The 19,679-nt window shown below is 54.2% G+C and overlaps 7 protein-coding genes across 7 annotated transcripts; 4 read left to right on the top strand and 3 right to left on the bottom strand.

Moving 5' to 3' along the window:
- Positions 1-469: 469 nt before the first annotated feature.
- N7459_007399 (NAD(P)-dependent alcohol dehydrogenase) lies at positions 470-1,762 on the top strand (the record flags this gene model as incomplete). The annotated part of the gene is made up of 2 exons (XM_056946567.1): positions 470-526; positions 587-1,762. The coding sequence occupies 2 exons, from the start codon at positions 470-472 to the stop codon at positions 1,760-1,762; spliced, it is 1,233 nt and encodes a 410-aa protein (XP_056798566.1).
- A 289-nt stretch (positions 1,763-2,051) lies between these two features.
- Positions 2,052-2,969, bottom strand: N7459_007398 (SDR family NAD(P)-dependent oxidoreductase; the record flags this gene model as incomplete). Its single annotated transcript, XM_056946566.1, has 3 exons — positions 2,052-2,323; positions 2,393-2,823; positions 2,914-2,969. 3 exons carry the CDS (start codon positions 2,967-2,969, stop codon positions 2,052-2,054), a joined length of 759 nt encoding a protein of 252 aa, XP_056798565.1.
- A 505-nt stretch (positions 2,970-3,474) lies between these two features.
- Positions 3,475-4,411, top strand: N7459_007397 (putative 2-deoxy-D-gluconate 3-dehydrogenase; the record flags this gene model as incomplete). The annotated part of the gene is made up of 3 exons (XM_056946565.1): positions 3,475-3,606; positions 3,657-3,872; positions 3,962-4,411. The coding sequence occupies 3 exons, from the start codon at positions 3,475-3,477 to the stop codon at positions 4,409-4,411; spliced, it is 798 nt and encodes a 265-aa protein (XP_056798564.1).
- Positions 4,412-5,965: 1,554 nt separating this feature from the next.
- Positions 5,966-7,840, top strand: N7459_007396 (ferric reductase family protein; the record flags this gene model as incomplete). Its single annotated transcript, XM_056946564.1, has 1 exon — positions 5,966-7,840. One exon carries the CDS (start codon positions 5,966-5,968, stop codon positions 7,838-7,840), a length of 1,875 nt encoding a protein of 624 aa, XP_056798563.1.
- Positions 7,841-8,332: 492 nt separating this feature from the next.
- N7459_007395 (pleiotropic drug resistance family ABC transporter) lies at positions 8,333-12,885 on the bottom strand (the record flags this gene model as incomplete). Its single annotated transcript, XM_056946563.1, has 3 exons — positions 8,333-11,095; positions 11,152-11,395; positions 11,450-12,885. The coding sequence occupies 3 exons, from the start codon at positions 12,883-12,885 to the stop codon at positions 8,333-8,335; spliced, it is 4,443 nt and encodes a 1,480-aa protein (XP_056798562.1).
- A 1,348-nt stretch (positions 12,886-14,233) lies between these two features.
- N7459_007394 (clathrin-mediated endocytosis regulator UBX3) lies at positions 14,234-15,848 on the bottom strand (the record flags this gene model as incomplete). Its single annotated transcript, XM_056946562.1, has 2 exons — positions 14,234-15,658; positions 15,714-15,848. 2 exons carry the CDS (start codon positions 15,846-15,848, stop codon positions 14,234-14,236), a joined length of 1,560 nt encoding a protein of 519 aa, XP_056798561.1.
- Positions 15,849-16,848: 1,000 nt separating this feature from the next.
- On the top strand, positions 16,849-19,555 carry N7459_007393 (PAN-complex poly(A)-binding subunit PAN3; the record flags this gene model as incomplete). The annotated part of the gene is made up of 8 exons (XM_056946561.1): positions 16,849-16,918; positions 17,171-17,225; positions 17,283-17,428; positions 17,477-17,583; positions 17,879-18,067; positions 18,120-18,264; positions 18,319-18,474; positions 18,528-19,555. 8 exons carry the CDS (start codon positions 16,849-16,851, stop codon positions 19,553-19,555), a joined length of 1,896 nt encoding a protein of 631 aa, XP_056798560.1.
- Between the last annotated feature and the right edge of the window lie 124 nt (positions 19,556-19,679).

Below are 19,679 nucleotides of genomic sequence, written 5' to 3'. Positions count from 1 at the left end.
AAAGACGGCAGACCCCCGCGACGTCAGAACCCCCATGCTATACTCGAAGTGGGGGGAGACGCGCCGTGGAAGTTCTATTCCGAGAAGATCGTGGATGTCGGAGCGCAGATCGAAGTACCTTTTTCTATCTCTGCTATATGCGAATTCTTCTCAAACTAAAGACTGATATTGAAGCTGTCTTTGTTGTTTCATCCTCTCCAGACCGAGTGCAGATGCCATCGCCATGACCGCGAACCCCCACGCTCGAAGCTACGGTTATTGAAGATTCCCCCATTGGGCTCGATTGCCGGCCGGAGTAAGTCCGTGGGTCTCGGGCCATCGTCCAGCGCCTCACGTCTTTCTCCCACGACGCCGAGTGGGGGTGTATGAGGTATGATGGGCCGAGTCAGATGCCGTTGTATGCGAGAGCTGCTCCATTTAGCTGTGCTCGTTCGTTCTCTCGCTTCGCACATTCCACGCCATTACCATCATGACAGCAACAACAGCTACCGCGCTCGTCCTGCACGGCGCCAAGGATCTCCGTCTGGTACGCGCAAAGATCCCAAATCGATCATGCTTCACTGCATGAAACTGACACCCGCCCTAGGAAAGCCGCGAAGTCGCCGCCCCCAGCGGCGCCGATGTCCAGGTCGCCGTGCAAGCAACCGGCCTCTGCGGCTCCGACCTCCACTACTACTCACATGGCCGGAATGGCGACTTCGTCGTGCGCGAGCCCATGTGTCTGGGCCACGAATCTGCCGGCACCGTCACGGCTGTCGGACCCGACGTGACTACCCTGAAAATCGGCGATCGCGTTGCCATGGAAGTCGGCCTCCCATGCCGCAAATGCGCCCTGTGCCAACAGGGCCGCTACAACATCTGCACATCGATGCAGTTCCGCAGCAGCGCTAAGGTGTTCCCGCACCTGGACGGCACGCTGATGGAGCGCACAAACCACCCAGCCGCCATGTGCCACGCACTGCCGGCAAACGTGTCCGACGCCGGCGGCGCGCTGGTCGAGCCGCTGGCCGTGTGTCTACACGCGATCCGGCGGTCGCGCCCACCGACGAAGGAACAGGTTGAACTGGCGCGCGGCGCGGGCGAAGGCACCGCGGCGCTGGTCTTTGGTGCCGGCGCCATTGGCCTGCTTCTTGCCTCGGCCCTCGCTGCGTCGGAGAACTTCTCCAGCATCGTCGTTGCGGACATCGACTCCTCGCGCCTGGAAATCGCCGCCTCGCTCGGGCTGGGCCTCAAGACTGCTCTGATTCCCCGCAGTGATCCCGCTCATCCGCCGCCGAGCAAGGATGCGCCGCACTCTGACCAGATCACCTACGCCCTGCAGAACGCCCAGCGTGTCGCGGCTACCCTGACCCAAGCTGCTGCTACCGAGGGTGGGCCCTCAGTCGCGGGGTTCAGCCGCGTCTACGACTGCACTGGCGTGCCGGCTTGCGTGCAGGCGGGTATTTATGCTTCGGCACCGGGTGGTGTTCTCGTCCAGATCGGCATGGGCAATCCTATCCAGACTCTCCCCGTTGGCGCTGCGGCGCTGCGCGAGGTCGACATCATTGGAGTCTTCCGGTATGATGGCCACGCTTACCCTGCAGCAATTGCATTGTTGGCCAGTGGGAAAATGAAGACAACCGAGGAGAAGGTTGTGACGCACCGATTGAAGCTCGAAGACGGCGAGCGCGCTTTCTCACTTGCTGGAAAGGGGGTTGATGAACAAGGAAACCCTGTGGTCAAGGTCATCATTGAGGGTCCCGGGGCATCGCGAAGTCTGTGAGTAACATTTTTTGAGGAGTTATGGTATCAGTGTGATTGTGATGATGATGATGATGATGATGATCATGTACTTTGTCAAATACCCGTCGTTGTGAAGTTATGGAGTAGAGGTAGTCTGGGGAGCCGATAAGAATTTTCGAGCACAGAAAATTGTAGAGTTTATACGGAAGTTGGAAATGAACGATGAACCCTGGGTCTTTACATTGGTGTATTGTATGCATCAATTTACGACATTCTACACAGCATCGAGAAAAGCATGGACACGTATTTGCATTCTTCCAAGAGATTATTTATTTCAGCCCCCCTGCCAGCAGGAGGCTCTGGCCGGTCATGTAGCCGGTGGTCACCAGCATCGTAACAACATTGGCCGTCTCTTCCGGCGTACCCAGACGCTGCAGCGGAATACCGGTCGCCACGTCGGGGATAGCTGCGGCATTAGGGATCATGCCCGTATCTCCAATCATGGCCGGGGCGACATCGTTCACGCTGATATTGTGCTCAGCGAGGCGAGTGGACAAGTTCTTCATCATGCCGGTAAGTCCGCCTTTAGATGCAGCGTAGTCTGAAGGAATCGCAGATCAGAGGATATCCAGTGAAGAGAAGACAGAGACAGAGAAGAGGAAGTACGTACGACAACCATTGATCCCCCCTCCAGAGGCAGCAATGGAAGACATGAAGACGATGCGCCCCCACCGCTGGTTCTTCATGTGCTCAACAACGCCCTTGACAAGGATAAAGGAAGCGCGGAGGTTAATGTTCAAGGTATAATCAAACTCCTCGAGAGTAATATCCCACACATTCGGGAATCGCTTGCCGTATCCCGCGTTCGAGATGAGAATGTCTGGCCGTTGGCCGTGCTCAGCATCGATCTCCCTGAACATGGCCTCAATCTGATCGGCAGAACCGACGTCGACCTGATGAATAGATGTACGGAGCTTTTTTTGGGCATACTTCGATTGTAAGTCGACGACGAGCTCATTCATCGCGCCCAGGTTGGATGAGTAGGTCAAAGCGAGATGAGCTCCCCTTTGCGCAAGTTGGTGAGCACATGCTGCTCCAATTCTGAGAGTAGAAAACCAACATCAGCATAGCTCCTCTTTGAATTGCAACCACGTCCTAGTGCTGGACATTGTCATTGGAGATTATACCTACCCACCCGATGCGCCGGTGATGAGGGCCAGGCGGCCCTGTATCTCGTTGAGTGCCATTACTCCAAGTTCAAAACACAAGGTAGATTGATGGTCAGAGACAAAATTGCTTGAGATCTCACGGCCGCATCCACCGCGGTTCAAGAAGGCCAGGGCCGGTCTCGGCTACCCCTCCGTGGTGGTCGGGGGAATCTCCGAGCCTTGAGTCTCCGAGTCTTGAGAGGAGCTGCGCCGCCCCGCATCCACTATAACTGCCTGCCCGGGCTTTAGAAAAATGCCCTTGCGACAAGAATAAAAGACTAGTGCTCATGATCGGATGGACTGAAGACCTTGCTCAGACATGGTGCGCGCATCTGCATCACAGAAGCAAGAAATCTTTGGACGAGGTGACTTGGGTGACGATTTACCGTCGGTTATAGCATCGGCAACGGGTTCTACTGAATGCAGAATAATCACCCCGCGCGTGGGGAATCGTCTGTCGTCATGCGCGATAATTATTATTACTTGGGGAGGTGGTCCCTCGTTTGCTTTTATGGCATTTTTCAAAATAGTTGTATAGCTCACAATGGCTGCGTCTGTAGGGTCTCTTTTCTCTCTGAGCGGCAGGACTGCTCTCGTCACCGGCGGCACTCGCGGCATCGGCCAGGCAATGGCTTTTGCCTTGGCCGAGGCCGGCGCCGATGTCATCTTGGTTCAGGTACGAACCATTGCACACAGGCGAGAGAATGGATGCTAATCGCCTCCCAGAGAGACGCCTCCAATACCGCCACCAAGGATGAGATTGTCAGCCGTTTTGGTCGCAAGGCTTATATCCACGTCGCCGAGCTGTCAGACCGCAAGGCCGTGAAGGATATTGTCCCTGCATTGACAAGCCAAGGGCTCACGCCCGACATCCTCTTGAACTGCGCGGGTATCCAGCGGAGACACCCCAGCCAGAATTTTCCAGACGAGGACTGGGATGAGGTGAGTTGCCTGCACATCTCCCCTGGTGATGCACCAACGTCGAGCGCCCCCGTTGACAACGCTAACATGAGATGGTTTCTTCGATGCAGGTCCTTGAAGTGAACCTCTCGTCCGTTTTCGTGCTCTGCCGTGAATTCGGCGCCTATCTGTTGGCTCGCGACACGTCGGAGTTCCCATCGGGTCGCCGGGGCTCCATCATCAACGTGGCTTCGCTCCTCACCTTCCAGGGCGGCATCACCGTTCCTGCATATGCCGCCTCCAAGGGTGGAATCGGCCAGCTGACCAAGGCACTTTCCAACGAATGGGTTGCCAAGGGGATCAATGTCAATGCCATTGCACCCGGATACATTGACACTGACATGAATACCGCTCTGATCAACGATGCCAACCGCAATGCCGGTATTATGGCGCGAATCCCCGCCGGCCGGTGGGGCAAGCCGGAGGACTTCAAGGGCGTGGTGGTCTTCCTGGCTAGCGCTGCCAGCAGCTATGTTTCGGGTGAAGTGATTACCGTGGACGGCGGGTGGATGGGCCGGTGAACATTGTTGAGTGGTGTAAAGAAAGATCCTGGAATTATTGGGAACTGCTTGTTTGGTAGTCCAGTCATTTGTAGATAGAGAAAGACGGCATTGGCCTTCCATGAATCAAGACCAATATTCATGCCTTGAATCCCAGGCATCCACAATCTCCTGCATTTCTTTCAGCGCTTTGTTTTCTGCCAGTTGCAACAACAAGCCATCACCCCTTTGTGAGTCTTGTGGGAGCTTTCGCACAGTGAATTCCATTGTACACTCCCAATCAGCCACATCACACGATTCTCTCTTCGGAAATTGCCAGAGGACCATGTAGCCAGCCATGTCTGCACCACAGGTGTCAACCCCCAACTGGGTGGTTTCTGATTAACAGCTCTGAAACATCCGACAAAGCCAAGCTTGAGCACACTAAGGCCAGAAGTCTTTTGCACAGGATGACTAGTCTGAAATGACTACTGCTCCCCCAAAGGCGTAACGCCGGTCGCAGATCTGCAGGAAACAACGGCAGCTCTGACCTCAACCTCCACGAATCAGAGCTTCGGGCGCTGCAGTGCCTGGATCCCTCAGAACCGCCGGCGCCCCTTATTCACTGGAGGAGCAGCCCCGATAGGCTGGTGACAGCTCCCATCCGCCATCAAGATATGGCCCATCAGTGCTTCGGAGGTGGCGTGTTTGACAGCGTACAACCACTCAGTTTTCCTTTCTTAATAACCCCCATCTCCCCTGCCATCACTGGAAGTTGATCTTCGGTGTTCGTCTACGGGTTTCATCTTCGGTTGGGTCCGTCTTGGCCGATCGGCTGGTCTGCGATCGTGCATTTCCTTGATCGACCATCTTGACTCAGCGTTGATCGCATAGACTTGATCTTTATCTTCTTTTTCTTTATCTTTTGTTCCATACTGTCGGTGTCACTCTTGTGGCCTTTTTATTCTCTCTTTGGCCTGTGGAAAAACGTGCCCTGCCAACGGGCGGGTTCCGTCTCCCTTGCTGCATTCCTGAGTCCTGGACGATGCCTTCAGGGCGCAGCGAGCAACCGGAGATCTGTGCTTTGATGATTTGCTAGTTCTTGCTGGATTCCAGGCTTTCTGTTGGGTGCTCGTCATCTTTCGCTCTCACCAAGCTTCATTTCCCACCCATCTCTGGTCCGTTCCAGGCCAAGGCGTCATTCAAGCAAGACATCAAGAGACTGGCTACGAAACCATGAGCCTTCATTAACAACGCCACTCTTTTACCCCATCATTCACTAAAGGGGCCCACCAAGCCCTATCCTGTGTCAATCCTTGTCCTCTGTTCTGTTCACATTTCATCCTCAACGCCACTGCGCTCGATCATCAACTTTCCTTCGGCTCGCTGCAACCAAACACACCTTGTCAGAATATCCATGCGATCGAAGAATCGACTAAATTCTTGCTATTTCAGCCGAAGAGCCAGGACTTCGATCTGCGCTATCGGTCGCTCTTCAATCCATCCTTCGTTACTGAAAGGGCCATACCTACCCATATTGATACCCGGTCGATACTCGTCAAACAACAGCCCTTCCGCAAGCCCTGGGGCATTTCAATGGCTGAGCCATCTCCGCGTCTTGCGGTACGAAGTTACGGACCAAATGTGACCTACATATTTGAATACTCGAGGGGGCTGGATGGTGTCGATGTCCCCCGCGATGTGATCATTACGCGGATTATCTATTCGTCGGCCATCGTCCTGGCATTTGCTTTGTTCTGTGGCCGGATCGCGCAATTAAGCCATGCCTATCTCCGCCAAATCACATCCTCCTCTTCAAGTAGAAGGCAGCAGACCTTCTGGAGCCGGGAACAGTCAACATGGTGGGCTCGTGCCAAGAAGCATTTCTTGTATGCTCCACTGGGGAGGAAACGCCACAATCGAGAAGTTCAACTCTCGTCTGCTATTGGCATTGGCACCTTGCCGTCGCGATTCCAGACGACCTTGATCACTCTGTATCTGGCGAGCCAGGTGGTGTATTGTTTGTTTCTGGACTATGCGGCCAATGAAAAGGCAGCGCTGGTCGCAGAGCTACGTGGGCGCTCAGGGACACTGGCTGTCCTCAACATGGTGCCGCTGTTTCTGCTGGCAGCCCGCAACAACCCTCTAATCTCGATCCTACGCATCAGCTTTGACACTTACAACCTTATTCATCGATGGCTGGGCCGCATTGTTGTACTCGAAGCTATCACGCATACTACTTGCTGGGCAGTCAATGCATGTGCCGAACAAGACTTCTCGGATATGCTTGCGCGCATCAGGGACACGCCGTTCTTCACATGGGGCGTGCTTGCCACATCCTCAATGGTCTTTCTAGCCTTGCACTCTCCTTCTCCAATCCGCCATGCCTTCTACGAGACCTTTCTGCATCTGCATCAGCTCGCCGCCTTACTGGCTTTCCTCGGCGTGTATTTCCACCTTCACCTGGATGCCCTTCCACAAAGACCGTGGGTATACGCCATAGCCGCCATTTGGCTGCTCGAGCGCAGCACGCGCCTGCTTCGCCTCGTCTATCTCAACCTCTCCATCAGGCACAGTTCCACCAGAATGACCGTCGAGGCCCTCCCCGGCGAGGCATGCCGAGTCACCTTCCATCTCCCAAAACGCGTGAATATCAAGCCAGGCTGTCATGTCTACGCTTACATCCCCATTGTATCGTGGTGGATGTCACATCCCTTCTCAGTGGCATGGGTAGAGCCCAATGCGAACGCCAATTCCCCCTTGCCACAATACCTCGACTCCAAACCCACCAATCCACCCACAAGCCCCTCTGCCCTAGAAAAGCAGGCAATCGACCTAGACACATACCTCGAAACACGCCCGCAACCAACAAACGTCTCCCTCATCATCGGCGCTCGCCAAGGCATGACCCGTCGCCTCTACAACCTCGCCCACTCAAAACCAAACCGCACCCTCCACGCCCCAGGCTTCATCGAAGGCCCTTACGGCTCTCACCCAGCTCTAGCCTCAAGCTACGGCACGGCCGTGCTCTTCTCCGCCGGCGCCGGAATCACCCACCACCTCATGTACACCCGCGACCTCGTCCTCCGCGCCGCCTCCGGTACCGCCGCCACCCGCCGCGTCTACCTGATCTGGTCCGTCCGCTCGACCGACCACCTGCAGTGGGTCAGCCAATGGATGAACCAGATCCTGCGCCTCCCGCAGCGCCGGGACATCCTCGTCGTCAAGTTGTTTGTGTCCAAGCCGCGGCGTGCGCAGGACGTCATGTCCCCCTCGTCGACGGTGCAGATGCACCCTGGCCGCTGTCGGCCTGATGTCGTGCTCGACGAGGTCTTGCCACAGCGCGTCGGAGCTACTCTTGTCTCGGTCTGTGGACCTGGTGCGTTTGCGGATGAGGTGCGTGCTGCGACGAGAGATAGAATCGGGAAGGGGGCTGTGGTTGATTTTGTAGAGGAGGCTTTTACGTGGTGATAAATCATGATGATTGTGCTTTTTTCCTGTTTTGCCCATTTTTGTCTCCTACTTCATGGCTTCTTCATTCTCTTTGCTTTTTGCGGAGTTTGGTAATGTCTATATTGTCTCAATCCATGGATGAATGATAAAACATTGGTCAGATTTTGCTGATTTACAGAAGTGTCCTTGGGAAGAAACGTTTAGAAAATGAGAAGTAGGACGTGATCATGGTGGAGATTTCTTGCACGTTTCGTAGAACTAATTTCCAGTCTAGCGACTCAAATTCTCAGTCTCAGCCAAGAGTAGAAACAGAAAAGGCAGGCAAATGTTCTGATATGTTTGCAAATAGCAACGATAGCTACATAGGTATGCAGCGTCCAAAAATAAAAAAAATTCTAGTAGGTGTAAAATATGTAAGGGGATCAAAATATCTAACAAGCAACGAGGAGTGAAAAGGGAGTATTTTCAGAAAAAAAAGGTGAGAAAGAGGAAGACCAAGAACTAGGCAGATCACGAGCTCTTGCTGCGACTGCCCTTGGGCACGCGGGCGATCCAATAGATGAAGACGGCCATGCAGATGTTGAAGATGATGTACACCCACATGAGGCCGAAGTTGCGCCACGCGTCACTGAAGTAACTGCCCACCTGACCGAGGTAGGTATCTGTGCTGCTGATGGAGCAAAAAGCGCACTGGGAGCCGACAGTGGTGTTCTGAAGATAGCCGCCGTACTGGTCGATATAGGGCTGCATGTAGCTCTGGCAGGTCTCGTTGGAGGGCGGGAAGAAATGCAAAAGTTCAATGTTCTCGCAGGTGGCCTCGGTGCCGGAGACACCGGTTGATAACATCGCCGACACGAGATATGTGAATGGTGAGAGACGGTACATGAAGATCCAGAAGTGGGGCATTTGCTGAGGCGTGGCGAGGACGCCGCAGAAAATCAGGCAGAGCGAGAAGAGCAGGTTGGCTAGATTACCACCTGTCTCGGCGAGCTCAATGCCGGCGATCATCATGTGGGCGAAGGTCGAGGTGAAGAGGAGGAAGGACAAGATCAGCAGGAACATCAACGCCCCACGCTCGTGAACGGTGTGCGTGTCCTCGGCATTCCGGTACAGGCCAATGGGGTAGTACCAGCAGACGAAGATAAAGAAAGACATGAGCATGTTCCATGGTAGTTCGACGAGGATGTTAGCGGTCATGAACGCCTGCCAGGAGTAGGTCTTAGAGGGACGCTCGCGGACTTCGTACAGAGAGCGCTGGGTGCAGAAGTGAGGCATGATCTGCTGGACTAGGTTACCAAAGATGGTCATCAGCATGAAAATACTGAACATCTGGTTCTGGAGACCCTGGATACTGTTCTGCGCCTGGAAGAAAGAGAAACCGATATAGAGAGCCGTGAGGATCGAGAGAGCAGACTTGGAGTAAATGTAGACCGGAGTGCGCCAGTACTGGCTGAACACGCGAACCAAACACTCGTAAAGTTGCACCGTGAAAGGGGCGGCAAATTCCTTGTAGTTGGACGGGTCGTTGCTCGACTCCTCCACCGGCTTCTGAGAAAGGGTCGACTTGAGTTCAGCCAGGTGGTCCAAGACTGCCTTCCGCTCGGGACTCTCGCGCCAGACAACGGGCCAATCGATGTCAGAATGAGACCCTGGGGCAGCACCAATAACTTCAAGCATCCATTCAGCCGGGTTGGCATCAGGTGACAGCTTAGGGGCACCGTTGCGTTCGAAGTAGCTACTAAGTGTGGATGACTTCTCGCCGATATCACCGAAGTAAACAGTCTTGCCACCCCTGGCAAGGAAGAGCAGGCGGTCAAAACGCTGGAACAGCATAGCCGAGGGCTGGTGGATAGTGCAGAGAATGGCTTGGCCGTGTTTGGTTAGAGTGTCAATGAGATCGAGAATGGACCAGGAAGTCTGACTGTCGAGGCCGGAAGTGGGTTCATCCAGGAAGAGGAGCAGTTGAGGTTTGGCGGCCAGTTCAACACCGATGGTGAGACGCTTACGTTGCTCGACATTGAGACCCTCTCCAGGGACACCAACAACAGCATCAGCATAGGCCTCCATTCCCAAGAGCTTAATAACCTCCTCAACGTAGTCCAACTTTTCCTGGTGCGAAACGTGGGCAGGCTGGCGGAGAACAGCACTGAAGCGAAGCGCCTCACGGACTGTGGTTGTGTACAAGTGCAGATCCTGCTGCTGGACGTAGCCGGTCTTCCGCTGGAATGACTGATCACGCTGACGACCGTCGACAAGCATTTCACCAGAGACAACGCCCATGGTCACACGAGTGGCAAGCACATCAAGCAGAGTAGTCTTTCCAGCACCAGAAACACCCATCAGAGCCGTGCAGGTACCAGGTTTGACCCAGCCGTCAACGTGGTCCAGAATACGGCGTTCCTCGCTCTTGATCTTGATATCGTAGCACACATCTTGCCAGTGGAAGATAGCAGTTTGTCTTTGAATACCCGCGGAAACATCCTGGCCGCTTGACTCATCTGTCTTCTCGGCGGGGGTTACTGATTGGCTCGTCTCCACATCATCCTCGGTATGCTTGGGGGCATGCCCACGGCGGAAGAGCAACACCTCACCCTTGGACTTGGACTCGGAGATGTACTCAGTGGCAATAAGATAGGTGGCCATGAAAAAAATCATAAATGCAATCATGATTCCCAGGTTCCTCCATTTGTGGCTGTTGTAATATTGATAGCCATCGTGGAGATAGTCGTCACCGTAAACGAACTCAGAGCCAGCGCGAGCGCCCTTGCTAGAGCAGATCTTGTTGTCCAGCGCGACATTAGGGTACTTGGGGACGAACGAATCCGTGAGACACGTAAAATTCCGGTTATGGAATTCGTTGACCATCAAGGATTCAAAGCCATAGGCAATTGGATCGATGTAGTTCATCCACCGAGACCAGCCCAGCATGTTGCGGGTTGGGATACAAAATCCAGTGTAGATGATTAGACCCAGGATTAAGATCGCGGCAGGTACCAGTGCCTGAGAGAGGGTTCGAGAGGAGGCGGCAATGGTTCGGAAGATCATGGACATGGTCAAAGTGGTCAGAATAGAGAACAGAAGGAACGTGAAAAATGCGCCTGGGGTCCGACGCAGATTCGTCAGAAAGTAAAGTGTCACGTTGAAAGTCACGGCGTTGGTAAGCTTGTAAGGCATGTCACACAGCATCGAAGCAACAGCCTCGGCGAAGGGATGATACATGGCATAACGGGCTTGCTTTTCAACAATGGGACGTTGCGCGTAAAGAGTCAAGATCTGGGGTTTGGTTAGCATAAATGACTTTATAGAGAGAGACTCGCTTCTAGACTCACTTCGAGGGCACTGGAGAACGCATTAAGGAGGACAGCAAAGAATAGAAGAGCACCGCGGGAGTAGAAGCTAGCAGTCGTGTCTTGGAGGTTGTAGAAGACAGAACCGATAATCAAGGCCATAATGAAGTTTCCGATGAGCTGAGACCATGTCAAACTGGCATCGCCCTTCAGACGCTGGAATCCACGGACAAGGCAGAGGTGAATCTGTTGCGTGACGGACATGGTGTAAGGAGATCGGACACGCCTGTCACACAATGTAAGCATATCTTGAACTTTAAATTGGTTCGGGATTCCTTACTGATTCTTGGCCTGCATGGCCCGACGGGAGTCGATAAACTTCTGCAACGACTCGCCTCCGAGAGGATAGGACTGATCGTATTCCTCGATCTCCCTCATCAAGTTGCGGTATTCTGTGCTGGCCTTCCAAGCACCGGCGAACTCGTCGGGGGTACGGGGAACGACGTTCTCGAAGCCAGGCTTCACGATACGCTCTGCAGGACTAGTGAGAGAAGTGAGGAAATCGGCGGTGGTTTGACGTTCGGGGCACTCGAATCCCATGTTGGTGAAGAAGTCCTTCGCCTCGTCGGTACGACCAAAGTAAATCTGTCGGCCCTCGTACAACACCGTGACCTTGTCAAACACGTCATAGGCACTCTGCGAGGCCTGGTAAATGGCGACCGCACATGTCGTACCGGAGTACTTGGCCATGAGATTCAGAGTCTTACAAAACTCCAGAGCGTTGGCACTGTCCAGACCACGGGTACTGTTATCCCAACACTGGAGAGGGCTACCGCACAGAGTAGCTTCAGCGATACTGACTCGCTTGCGCTCACCACCGGACACACCGCGGACAAAATCGTTTCCAACACGGGTGTTGATAGTATGTGAGAGGCCAAGCATGGCCATGACGACGTCACGCATGTGCTCAGCATACTGGTCGCGATTGACGCCCGGCAGAAGGTTGCGAGGGGCACGAGCCAGGGCTGCGAACTTCAGGGTGTCGCCCACCGACAGCTGGGGGAAGTGAACATCGGTTTCAGCGGTGTAGATGGCTTCACCGCGGAATTGGTTTTTCATCTGCTTGTCGGAGATACCTTGGTAATTCATGTGGGACTTGTCGTCCTTGTGAATACCATTCATCTCCCCCGCCAGGGTTTTCAGGAAGGTCGAACAGCCACTACCGGGACGGCCTAGCACAACCAGCATCTCTCCGCTCTTGACGAGACCATCAAAGTCCCGCAGAATTTGAATCTTTTGCTTCCCGGTGCCAGTCACCATGCGGAACAAAGCGCCAATCTGCAGAATGGAGTTAAACACATCCTTCTGGTAATCCGTCGGGCTTCCATATCCGTGAACGCTCAGGTTGTGGAACGAGACGCCGGCCTGGCGCTGAGGGTATCGTTCAGGGTCGCGCGAGGTGATAGCGAGTAGGTTCTTCATCCAATTGCGGGCCTTGAAGTTGGGACTTGCCGGATTGAGGGTCGAATCCTCTTTGACCTCGAGGAAGGTGTTCTCCCCTTCGATGGCGGAATATCGCGTCGACTCGCGGGTGAGCTTCCGGGCGAGACGAGTGACCTCGGCCTCCATGTCCTGTTCGCTGCGGACTTTTTCAATTTTCTCGGCGACAGTGTCGTCGGTGCTCACGCTGCCGGCGGGGTCATGGCGCTGGACCTCGCGCGATACCGCTTGGTCGTTCTCGGGGAGATTGGGGTTGAGAGTCCCCAGGAGCGACATGGTGAGTCTCCTCCGGGGTGGGAGCTTCAGTCAAGTGGGGAATGTCGGGGAGAAAGCTAGTAGTGAAGGGAAAAGGGATAGAAAATCACCATCAATTGGCGCTGGTGAGGCGAGTCGGAGGTCGAAGATTAAAGATTAGCGTTTGGATTAAAGGTGGTTATTAAATATAAAGGAAAAACGAAAGAGTGAAAGGACCAGGGGTCAGATGTGAATGAGGCGACCAACATTAAATACATGGAATACGCGATACGAGAAAAAGTCAGCGTGTGCTAAACTAATCGGGTCCGGGAACGATCCAGATTTTGCGTCCGAAAGGGAAACGGAGAACGGGTCTCGGCGATAAGCATCCGGGGCGCCGTGAGACTGTCAGGTGGATGCCTACAGGATAACTAACTATGTACCAACACATCATTATTTACTATCATTTCGGGGACTCACGAACGAACGCGCCAGGGGAAGCGAGGGTTACGTTTGCCAAGAACGCCAGCATAAACGCAATCGGGACTAGTTCGCGTGGAATACCTGGGGCGTGCGATGCGTCATTTGGGATGCCTCTGCCTATGGATAGGGGCTTATTCCATAACTAACCACATACACAGTATGTAGTACATAAGCTCTTCGGCGGATGTCGCTATCGTCGACGGCATTCACAGGGTCCCCTCGTCTTCGATACTGACTCGGGACTTACCATACCCCGGACGGGGTACACACCCAAAAACCAGCACTATACTACTCTATGCATCTTGACTCCATATCCGCCGGAACACGTGCCATCCGCCGTTCTGGAAGACCAAGTGGACCGGGAAGTGGCACTTCCGACTCCCAGGCCCACGCGGGAGATCTGGAACGCTGCTCGCGCGGGCGATGGGCCTTCGCTGGCCCCGATTGGCTGCTCGGATGTCCGAGGCGCCGTATCCGAAGATGACTCAGCGCCCTTATTCGTCTGCGACGAACGCAGATGATCTTCGATGGACGCCGAACTGGCTTGCATCTGATAAGTCGTGAAATGGTTGGACCCTTATACGGATTCCCGCTCATTTATCACGGTCATTACTATTATTATCCCCCGTATCTGACTTCGCATCGTGCTTCGTATTATGATGACTCGTCAAAGATCATTATAACGAGGCTGCTTGCGTCCACACATACACTCCTATATATGTATACGAACATGCCTTTGACTCATCACCCCTGCTGAGCATGAGCTCCGCATCTACTGCAGGTGTGCCGAGGTACCTAGGTATGATAGACCCAAAAACCAAGATCTCACGATATGCGGTGTATCCGAGGTAGACAACAGACGTCGCATTGGTACATACATATACGGTGAACGACACTGATCTACAAATTATGACGCTCCCACGCCATCTTCTTCCCCATCCGTCTCTTCATCGTCGTCCTCGATGGGCTCCACCAACAGATTGCCACCCCGCCCTATCTTTTCGCGGATTGTACCGCCATCCTCTACAGCATATACTGCGCGAGGCATAGGCGACACAAGTCGAAATCCGTATTGATGTTCGAACCCTTCCGGCTTGGAGACGTCTGTGGGTCTTTCTCCACCTTGTAAAACCTCGTAGCATTCCACGACCGCATAGAGCTCTTCCAGATCGGCCTCGGGGGCAAATCGGCGCATGATCCGTTCTCCAGACGGGAGCCGCACGCTAATGCGCACCGCGTCCTTTAGCTCTGTCCCAGGCTCGGCGCCAAGCGATTGAGCCCGCCAGAGCTTCCACTGTGCTAGATCCCGCTGCTTCTTCTCCTCCGCGGCTTGGCGGTCCGCCGCCGCCTGCTCCTCCCGCTGGCGGGCAGCCTCTGCTTCCCGGCGCTGGCGAGCCCGTTCTCGGTCGATCGCCAATGACCGCTCGTAAGCCGAGTCCTGCTCTTCACGTAAGCTCCGGGAAGCCTGCTGCTCAGCACGCGTTGACCGAATCCGCTCCAATGGTTCCTGGTTGGACGTGATGGCGGTCCGAAGGCGGTTCACAAACTCGGACGAGGTGGTAGGTCCTGCAATCCGACCGACCACCGACATGGCGGTTGATGATACGTTCGGCGTGTGGACGATCACCGCTGCGAAGGGAAACTTGGTACAGCGCAGCGAGTTGGACACTTGGTACGCCTCAGAGTCTTGAACGGTGCCGCCCCACACTAGAAGGTTGTTTTGCGGGTCGTTCAAGAACTCCACGACCTCCGACGCCAACAGGGTATCTCGCACCCATCCACTGGTGTCGTCGTGCTCGGGCGAGACCAGAACAACAACCAGGAACTTCAGATCCCGATGGGCCCTCTCCAATGCCATATTGTATCCATTCTCCAAGAAAGGGATCGCGTGAGATCCATACTCCTCCTCAAACTCGCGGATAAAGCGAGCAGCGGTATCCTTGGGGCCGAGGGATCGGCGGCCGGTGGTGTTCCGTCGCGCCCCTTGGAGAGCCGGGTTTGCGGTCACATTGAATAACCGGGGAAGGAAGGGGAACAAGGTCCCAAAGAGACGGAAAGAGCTATAGAGCAGTCGATAGACCAGATTAAAGGGGGTGAACAATAGGGCGAGAAGGAAAGGAGGACGATAGACAGGCTGGTCTTCGGGCTGGGTGTCGACACGCGGAGCTGGATCTGCTGCACGTGCGACGGGCGACAGTCGTTCGGTGATGTCGTCGGTCATTAAGTTCTGAGTCCGGCGGGTTGGTCTCGGTGGGGGAGGTCGATTGAGTGCCGATCGAGCCTCCTCAACTGGGTCGGGGCCCTCGCCATCGAAGAATTTCGAGATGGCAATCTGTGCGGGGGTGAGTAGCTACATGGGCGGAGCTTGGGGAGATTGAGCAACCGACCTGAACGTTCCATTGTGATCGACGTAGCAGCGGGATGGCCTCTGCTGGCTCTTGGCCTGTCACTGTTGTATAAGTATCTAGAGCGGACCTCTCACTGGAAGAGAGACGGTCAAGGTCAAGGTCCGCAGCGGACATGGTGGCGGATAGGTGGTAGGCCGTGAGCTGTCAGGAAGAGGACATGTATGCGGGCGAATCAGCACACCGCCAGTCATACCGCCTGCCTGGTTTGGTGTGCTGGTCGTTGAGCTCCAGCCACAGGCGTCTCCTGAATAGTTGCAGGAGACAAGGGTATATAAGCTGGGGTATCAGATCCGAGAAGTGAAGTGCACAGCTTAGAGAGGTTCTTTTTTCTGACGTTCGCTGCAAACAATCCAGCCATGTGGTGATTACATCATGTGCCGTAGTTGATGGAGATAAGATACTCCGATGTACTACATACTAGGACCGAATGGGATCGGCCATGACATGTTCGCAATGGATTGATCCCTGGAACCCGAAACAGCACGGGATCGGAGCGTGGTTTAGTGTGATTGAATAAGGACAAGTGCATAGCATCTCTGATCGGTACAGTTGGTTCCAGTCGCTCAGGACCAGTGGAACAGCGTCGTAGTGGGCAAAGAGCCAAGGCCGCGGCGGGATAAGGATTGAGGTCTGGGAAATGAGACATCTGTTTTCTTTTGACGCTATTCTCTTCCCTCAAGGGTTGCCCATACCTATCAAGAGAAGTATACAATCACGCCGCGCGATTGATTCGATCGCGGGCCTGACCGCCTGGTCCGTGCGCCCTCCCCCTTCGCTCGAGTTCGCCCTCGCCCCGCGTCTTCGTGCTCCATCGGTTCTATCGCTCGTCTGATTTCTGGTGGGAGGAACCGCATTGGGTCTTATATTCTTATCGGCGTGGTGCATGATCTTGCTATTGATAGCTCCCCCTGGCCTGCCTCCGTCGACCATTGCCTATTGACCCGCCTATCGTCGATCGCCGAACGCGCGGACAACCGTTGGTGGGAATAGACTGCTCGCATCGCAGGGAATGCGGCTCCCTCTCGTTCGATTCAATCGTTTCGTCCTCGCTCCTGATTCAATGGAGACCCTACTGCGCTGATCCGTCCTGTCTCGTCGGTATCAGCCGTCCACCATGTCCTCCGGCAAACCTCCCCTCGATGATTCCCGTCGTACGACGGGATCGCCGAAAATGAAGACTCGAGGTGAGTGGCGTGAGCGAGTAGCCAGGGCTGTACGTTGTCTTTGAGGACCGGACAAGAGCGGCCCGCCGGAGCTACATGCCGACCTCGTGATGCATTCTGCTCACTGAAGAACGTTTGGGATAGAGAACGCGAAAGATACATTATGTCGCAATGTGACTATCTATGGCCGGTGTCGCTATGAAGATAAAGGTAACGGGTATTCCAGTAATGGTGTATGGGAAAGGCGCATCTGATCCGAAGTTCGTTCACCAGGCTGTGCCTTCAACCACGACCCGCACAAGCTCAATGCCGCGTATCAGTCGGACAGGTAAATGACCCTCGAGACTCCCTGGAATGGTCCCATCGTACTTATGGTTCATTCTAGCAATAAGAAGCGCTTCAATGCGGACTCGCCTAGCTTCACCCCGTCTCTACTGTCTGGCAACGGCACATCTGTCCCCAAGAAATCCACCACCATCTCTCCGAAGGCTGCGAGCGCCGCCCCTTTTCAACCCAGAGTGGCTTCATCGCGTATGATATCCTCCGAGATGGGATAAAAGTACCTGCTGACTGGCAAAGGTTCCAACACGAGTACTCCGACTCTGCGGCAAGAAGCAGGTACCCCCGACTGGACCGTCGCGGAAGTGCAAGAATTTGTCCCGCAGGGCTTCGATGGCACTCACGTGGTAAGTTTGTTGGCATTGCTCCTTCCATTCAGGGTGCCCAGTCTGCCCCATTGTTTCTTCCCCTCCGCACTTGGTCCCAAGGTTCCAAAGTTGTCTTGATCTCAATTGATCATGCATCATCGCATTGCCTCCAAGAAAGCAAACCAACCTCCTGAATATGCTGGGATCTTTTCATAACCGCTCTACGCGGAGTCTGAGTGCTCTGGCAGATGACTTTGATCCCGTCATAGAACCGGGCAGATATAAATACCGCAGTTCAAGTCTTGGTTTTCAGCCGACTAATCCGTTCTTCCAGGCGCCCCTTCAAGGCAATGGAAACGGGGCCATCGCCGCTTCGGCTGCCTTCGACCCGTTTGTCACGGCCACAACTCCTCTATCTGGTCCAGCTGTGGGGGCAATCTCGGCCAATCCATACTCTCACGACACAGCCGCCGCACTGGGAGGTGCTGCCTTCTTCGCGAATCAGACAGGCTTTCAGCAACCGGTAGGTTAAAACTGGGTGTGTAACTCGTGTCTTGAACACTCACACCGTGCAGGTCCAATACCATCTTTACGCACCCATCGGGCCCCACAATCAGAACACTCTCGGCTATCAACGCAACGTACATGACCTTTTCCTCCCCAATGACTTCCGTGAAGAGCTGCAGAAGAAAGCTGCAGCTACTTTACAAACTCTGCCCAGTATGCCGTCCGAAGAAAGGGCTTTGATTTGGTTGATATTGACGGTTCACCCAGACACCCAACTACCCGCCCAGGTCGACTACTTTCACTCCCTAGTTCCATTGGATTTGAGCCTCCAGAAGAGTGCCACCACGTTCGGCTATCCTAGCTGGGTATACAAAGCGCAATCGAGCAAAGACGGCAATTTCTACGCTCTTCGACGGCTTGAAGGTAATTTTTGTTTCCTGAGATGCTATCTCGTACAGCGAACTGATCAAGTGCAGGATTCCGCCTGACCAATGAGAAGGCCATTCGATCCGTCCAGGCCTGGAAGCGCGTGTGCAGTGGGAGTGTCGTGACCGTCCATGATGCGTTTACCAGCCGAAGCTTCCAAGATAGCTCACTGATATTTGTCACTGATTATCACCCGCTTTCCAAAACACTTGCCGAGCAACACCTCGGAGCTGGAAATCGCTTCCAAGGCCGTCACAACACCCATATCCCTGAGCAAGTTCTCTGGGGCTACATGACTCAGATCGCGAACGCACTGAAAGCGATCCACACCAATGGCCTCGCAGCAAGGATACTGGAACCCAGTAAAGTCCTGCTTACGGGCAAGAACCGTATCCGCCTCAACGCCTGTGCCATCCTGGATGTTGCCCAGTTTGACACCCAACGCTCTGTTGCGGAACTCCAACGCCAGGATCTAGTTAACTTTGGGCAGTTGATCGTTAACCTGGGTGCCAACTCGCCCAACGTGATGCACAACCCAGCCAAGTCAATGGAACATTTCACTCGGGCGTACAGCCCACAAATGAAGAATTCGGTCTACTGGCTGTTGAACGGACTTCAGAAAGACCAGGAGCGGACTATCGATATCTTCATCACGGGAATTTCCTCCCAGCTAATGTCCACTTTCGACTCGGCGCTCCATCTAGACGACCAACTCACGTCCGATCTCAGCCGCGAGCTGGAGAACGGGCGTCTTGTGCGCCTGATGACCAAGTTGAACCTTGTTAACGAGCGACCTGAATATGAACATGATCGGCAGTGGTCAGAGAATGGCGAGCGATATTTCTTGAAGATCTTCCGGGATTACGTCTTCCACCAAGTGGATGCTCAAGGCGACCCGGTGCTCGATCTTGGTCACGTGTTGATGTGCTTGAACAAGCTTGACGCAGGCTCCGACGAAAAGATCACACTGATCAGTCGCGATGAACAGAGTTGCTTTGTCGTCAGCTACAAGGAGGTAAAGAAAGCGCTGGAGTCTTCCTTTCAGGCGCTGATGAAGCCGACGAGGAGGCTGCATTGAAGATCTTCCCTCCCCCGGCTTTCTCCTCGTCATGTTTTTGGGAATGTGGCTATGATTATGACGATTCTTGGTTGCCTTCGCGTTTTACACTCCCCTAGCCACTATTTGTATACAACAGAGTCTA

The sequence above is a fragment of the Penicillium hispanicum genome (genome assembly GCF_028827665.1).
Source record: "Penicillium hispanicum strain IBT 35686 chromosome Unknown utg000006l_segment0_segment0, whole genome shotgun sequence".
In the NCBI taxonomy this organism is placed as follows: Eukaryota; Fungi; Ascomycota; class Eurotiomycetes; order Eurotiales; family Aspergillaceae; genus Penicillium; species Penicillium hispanicum.
The sequence above is the reverse complement of the archived record's forward strand: the minus strand, read 5'-3'. Positions and strand labels throughout refer to the sequence as shown.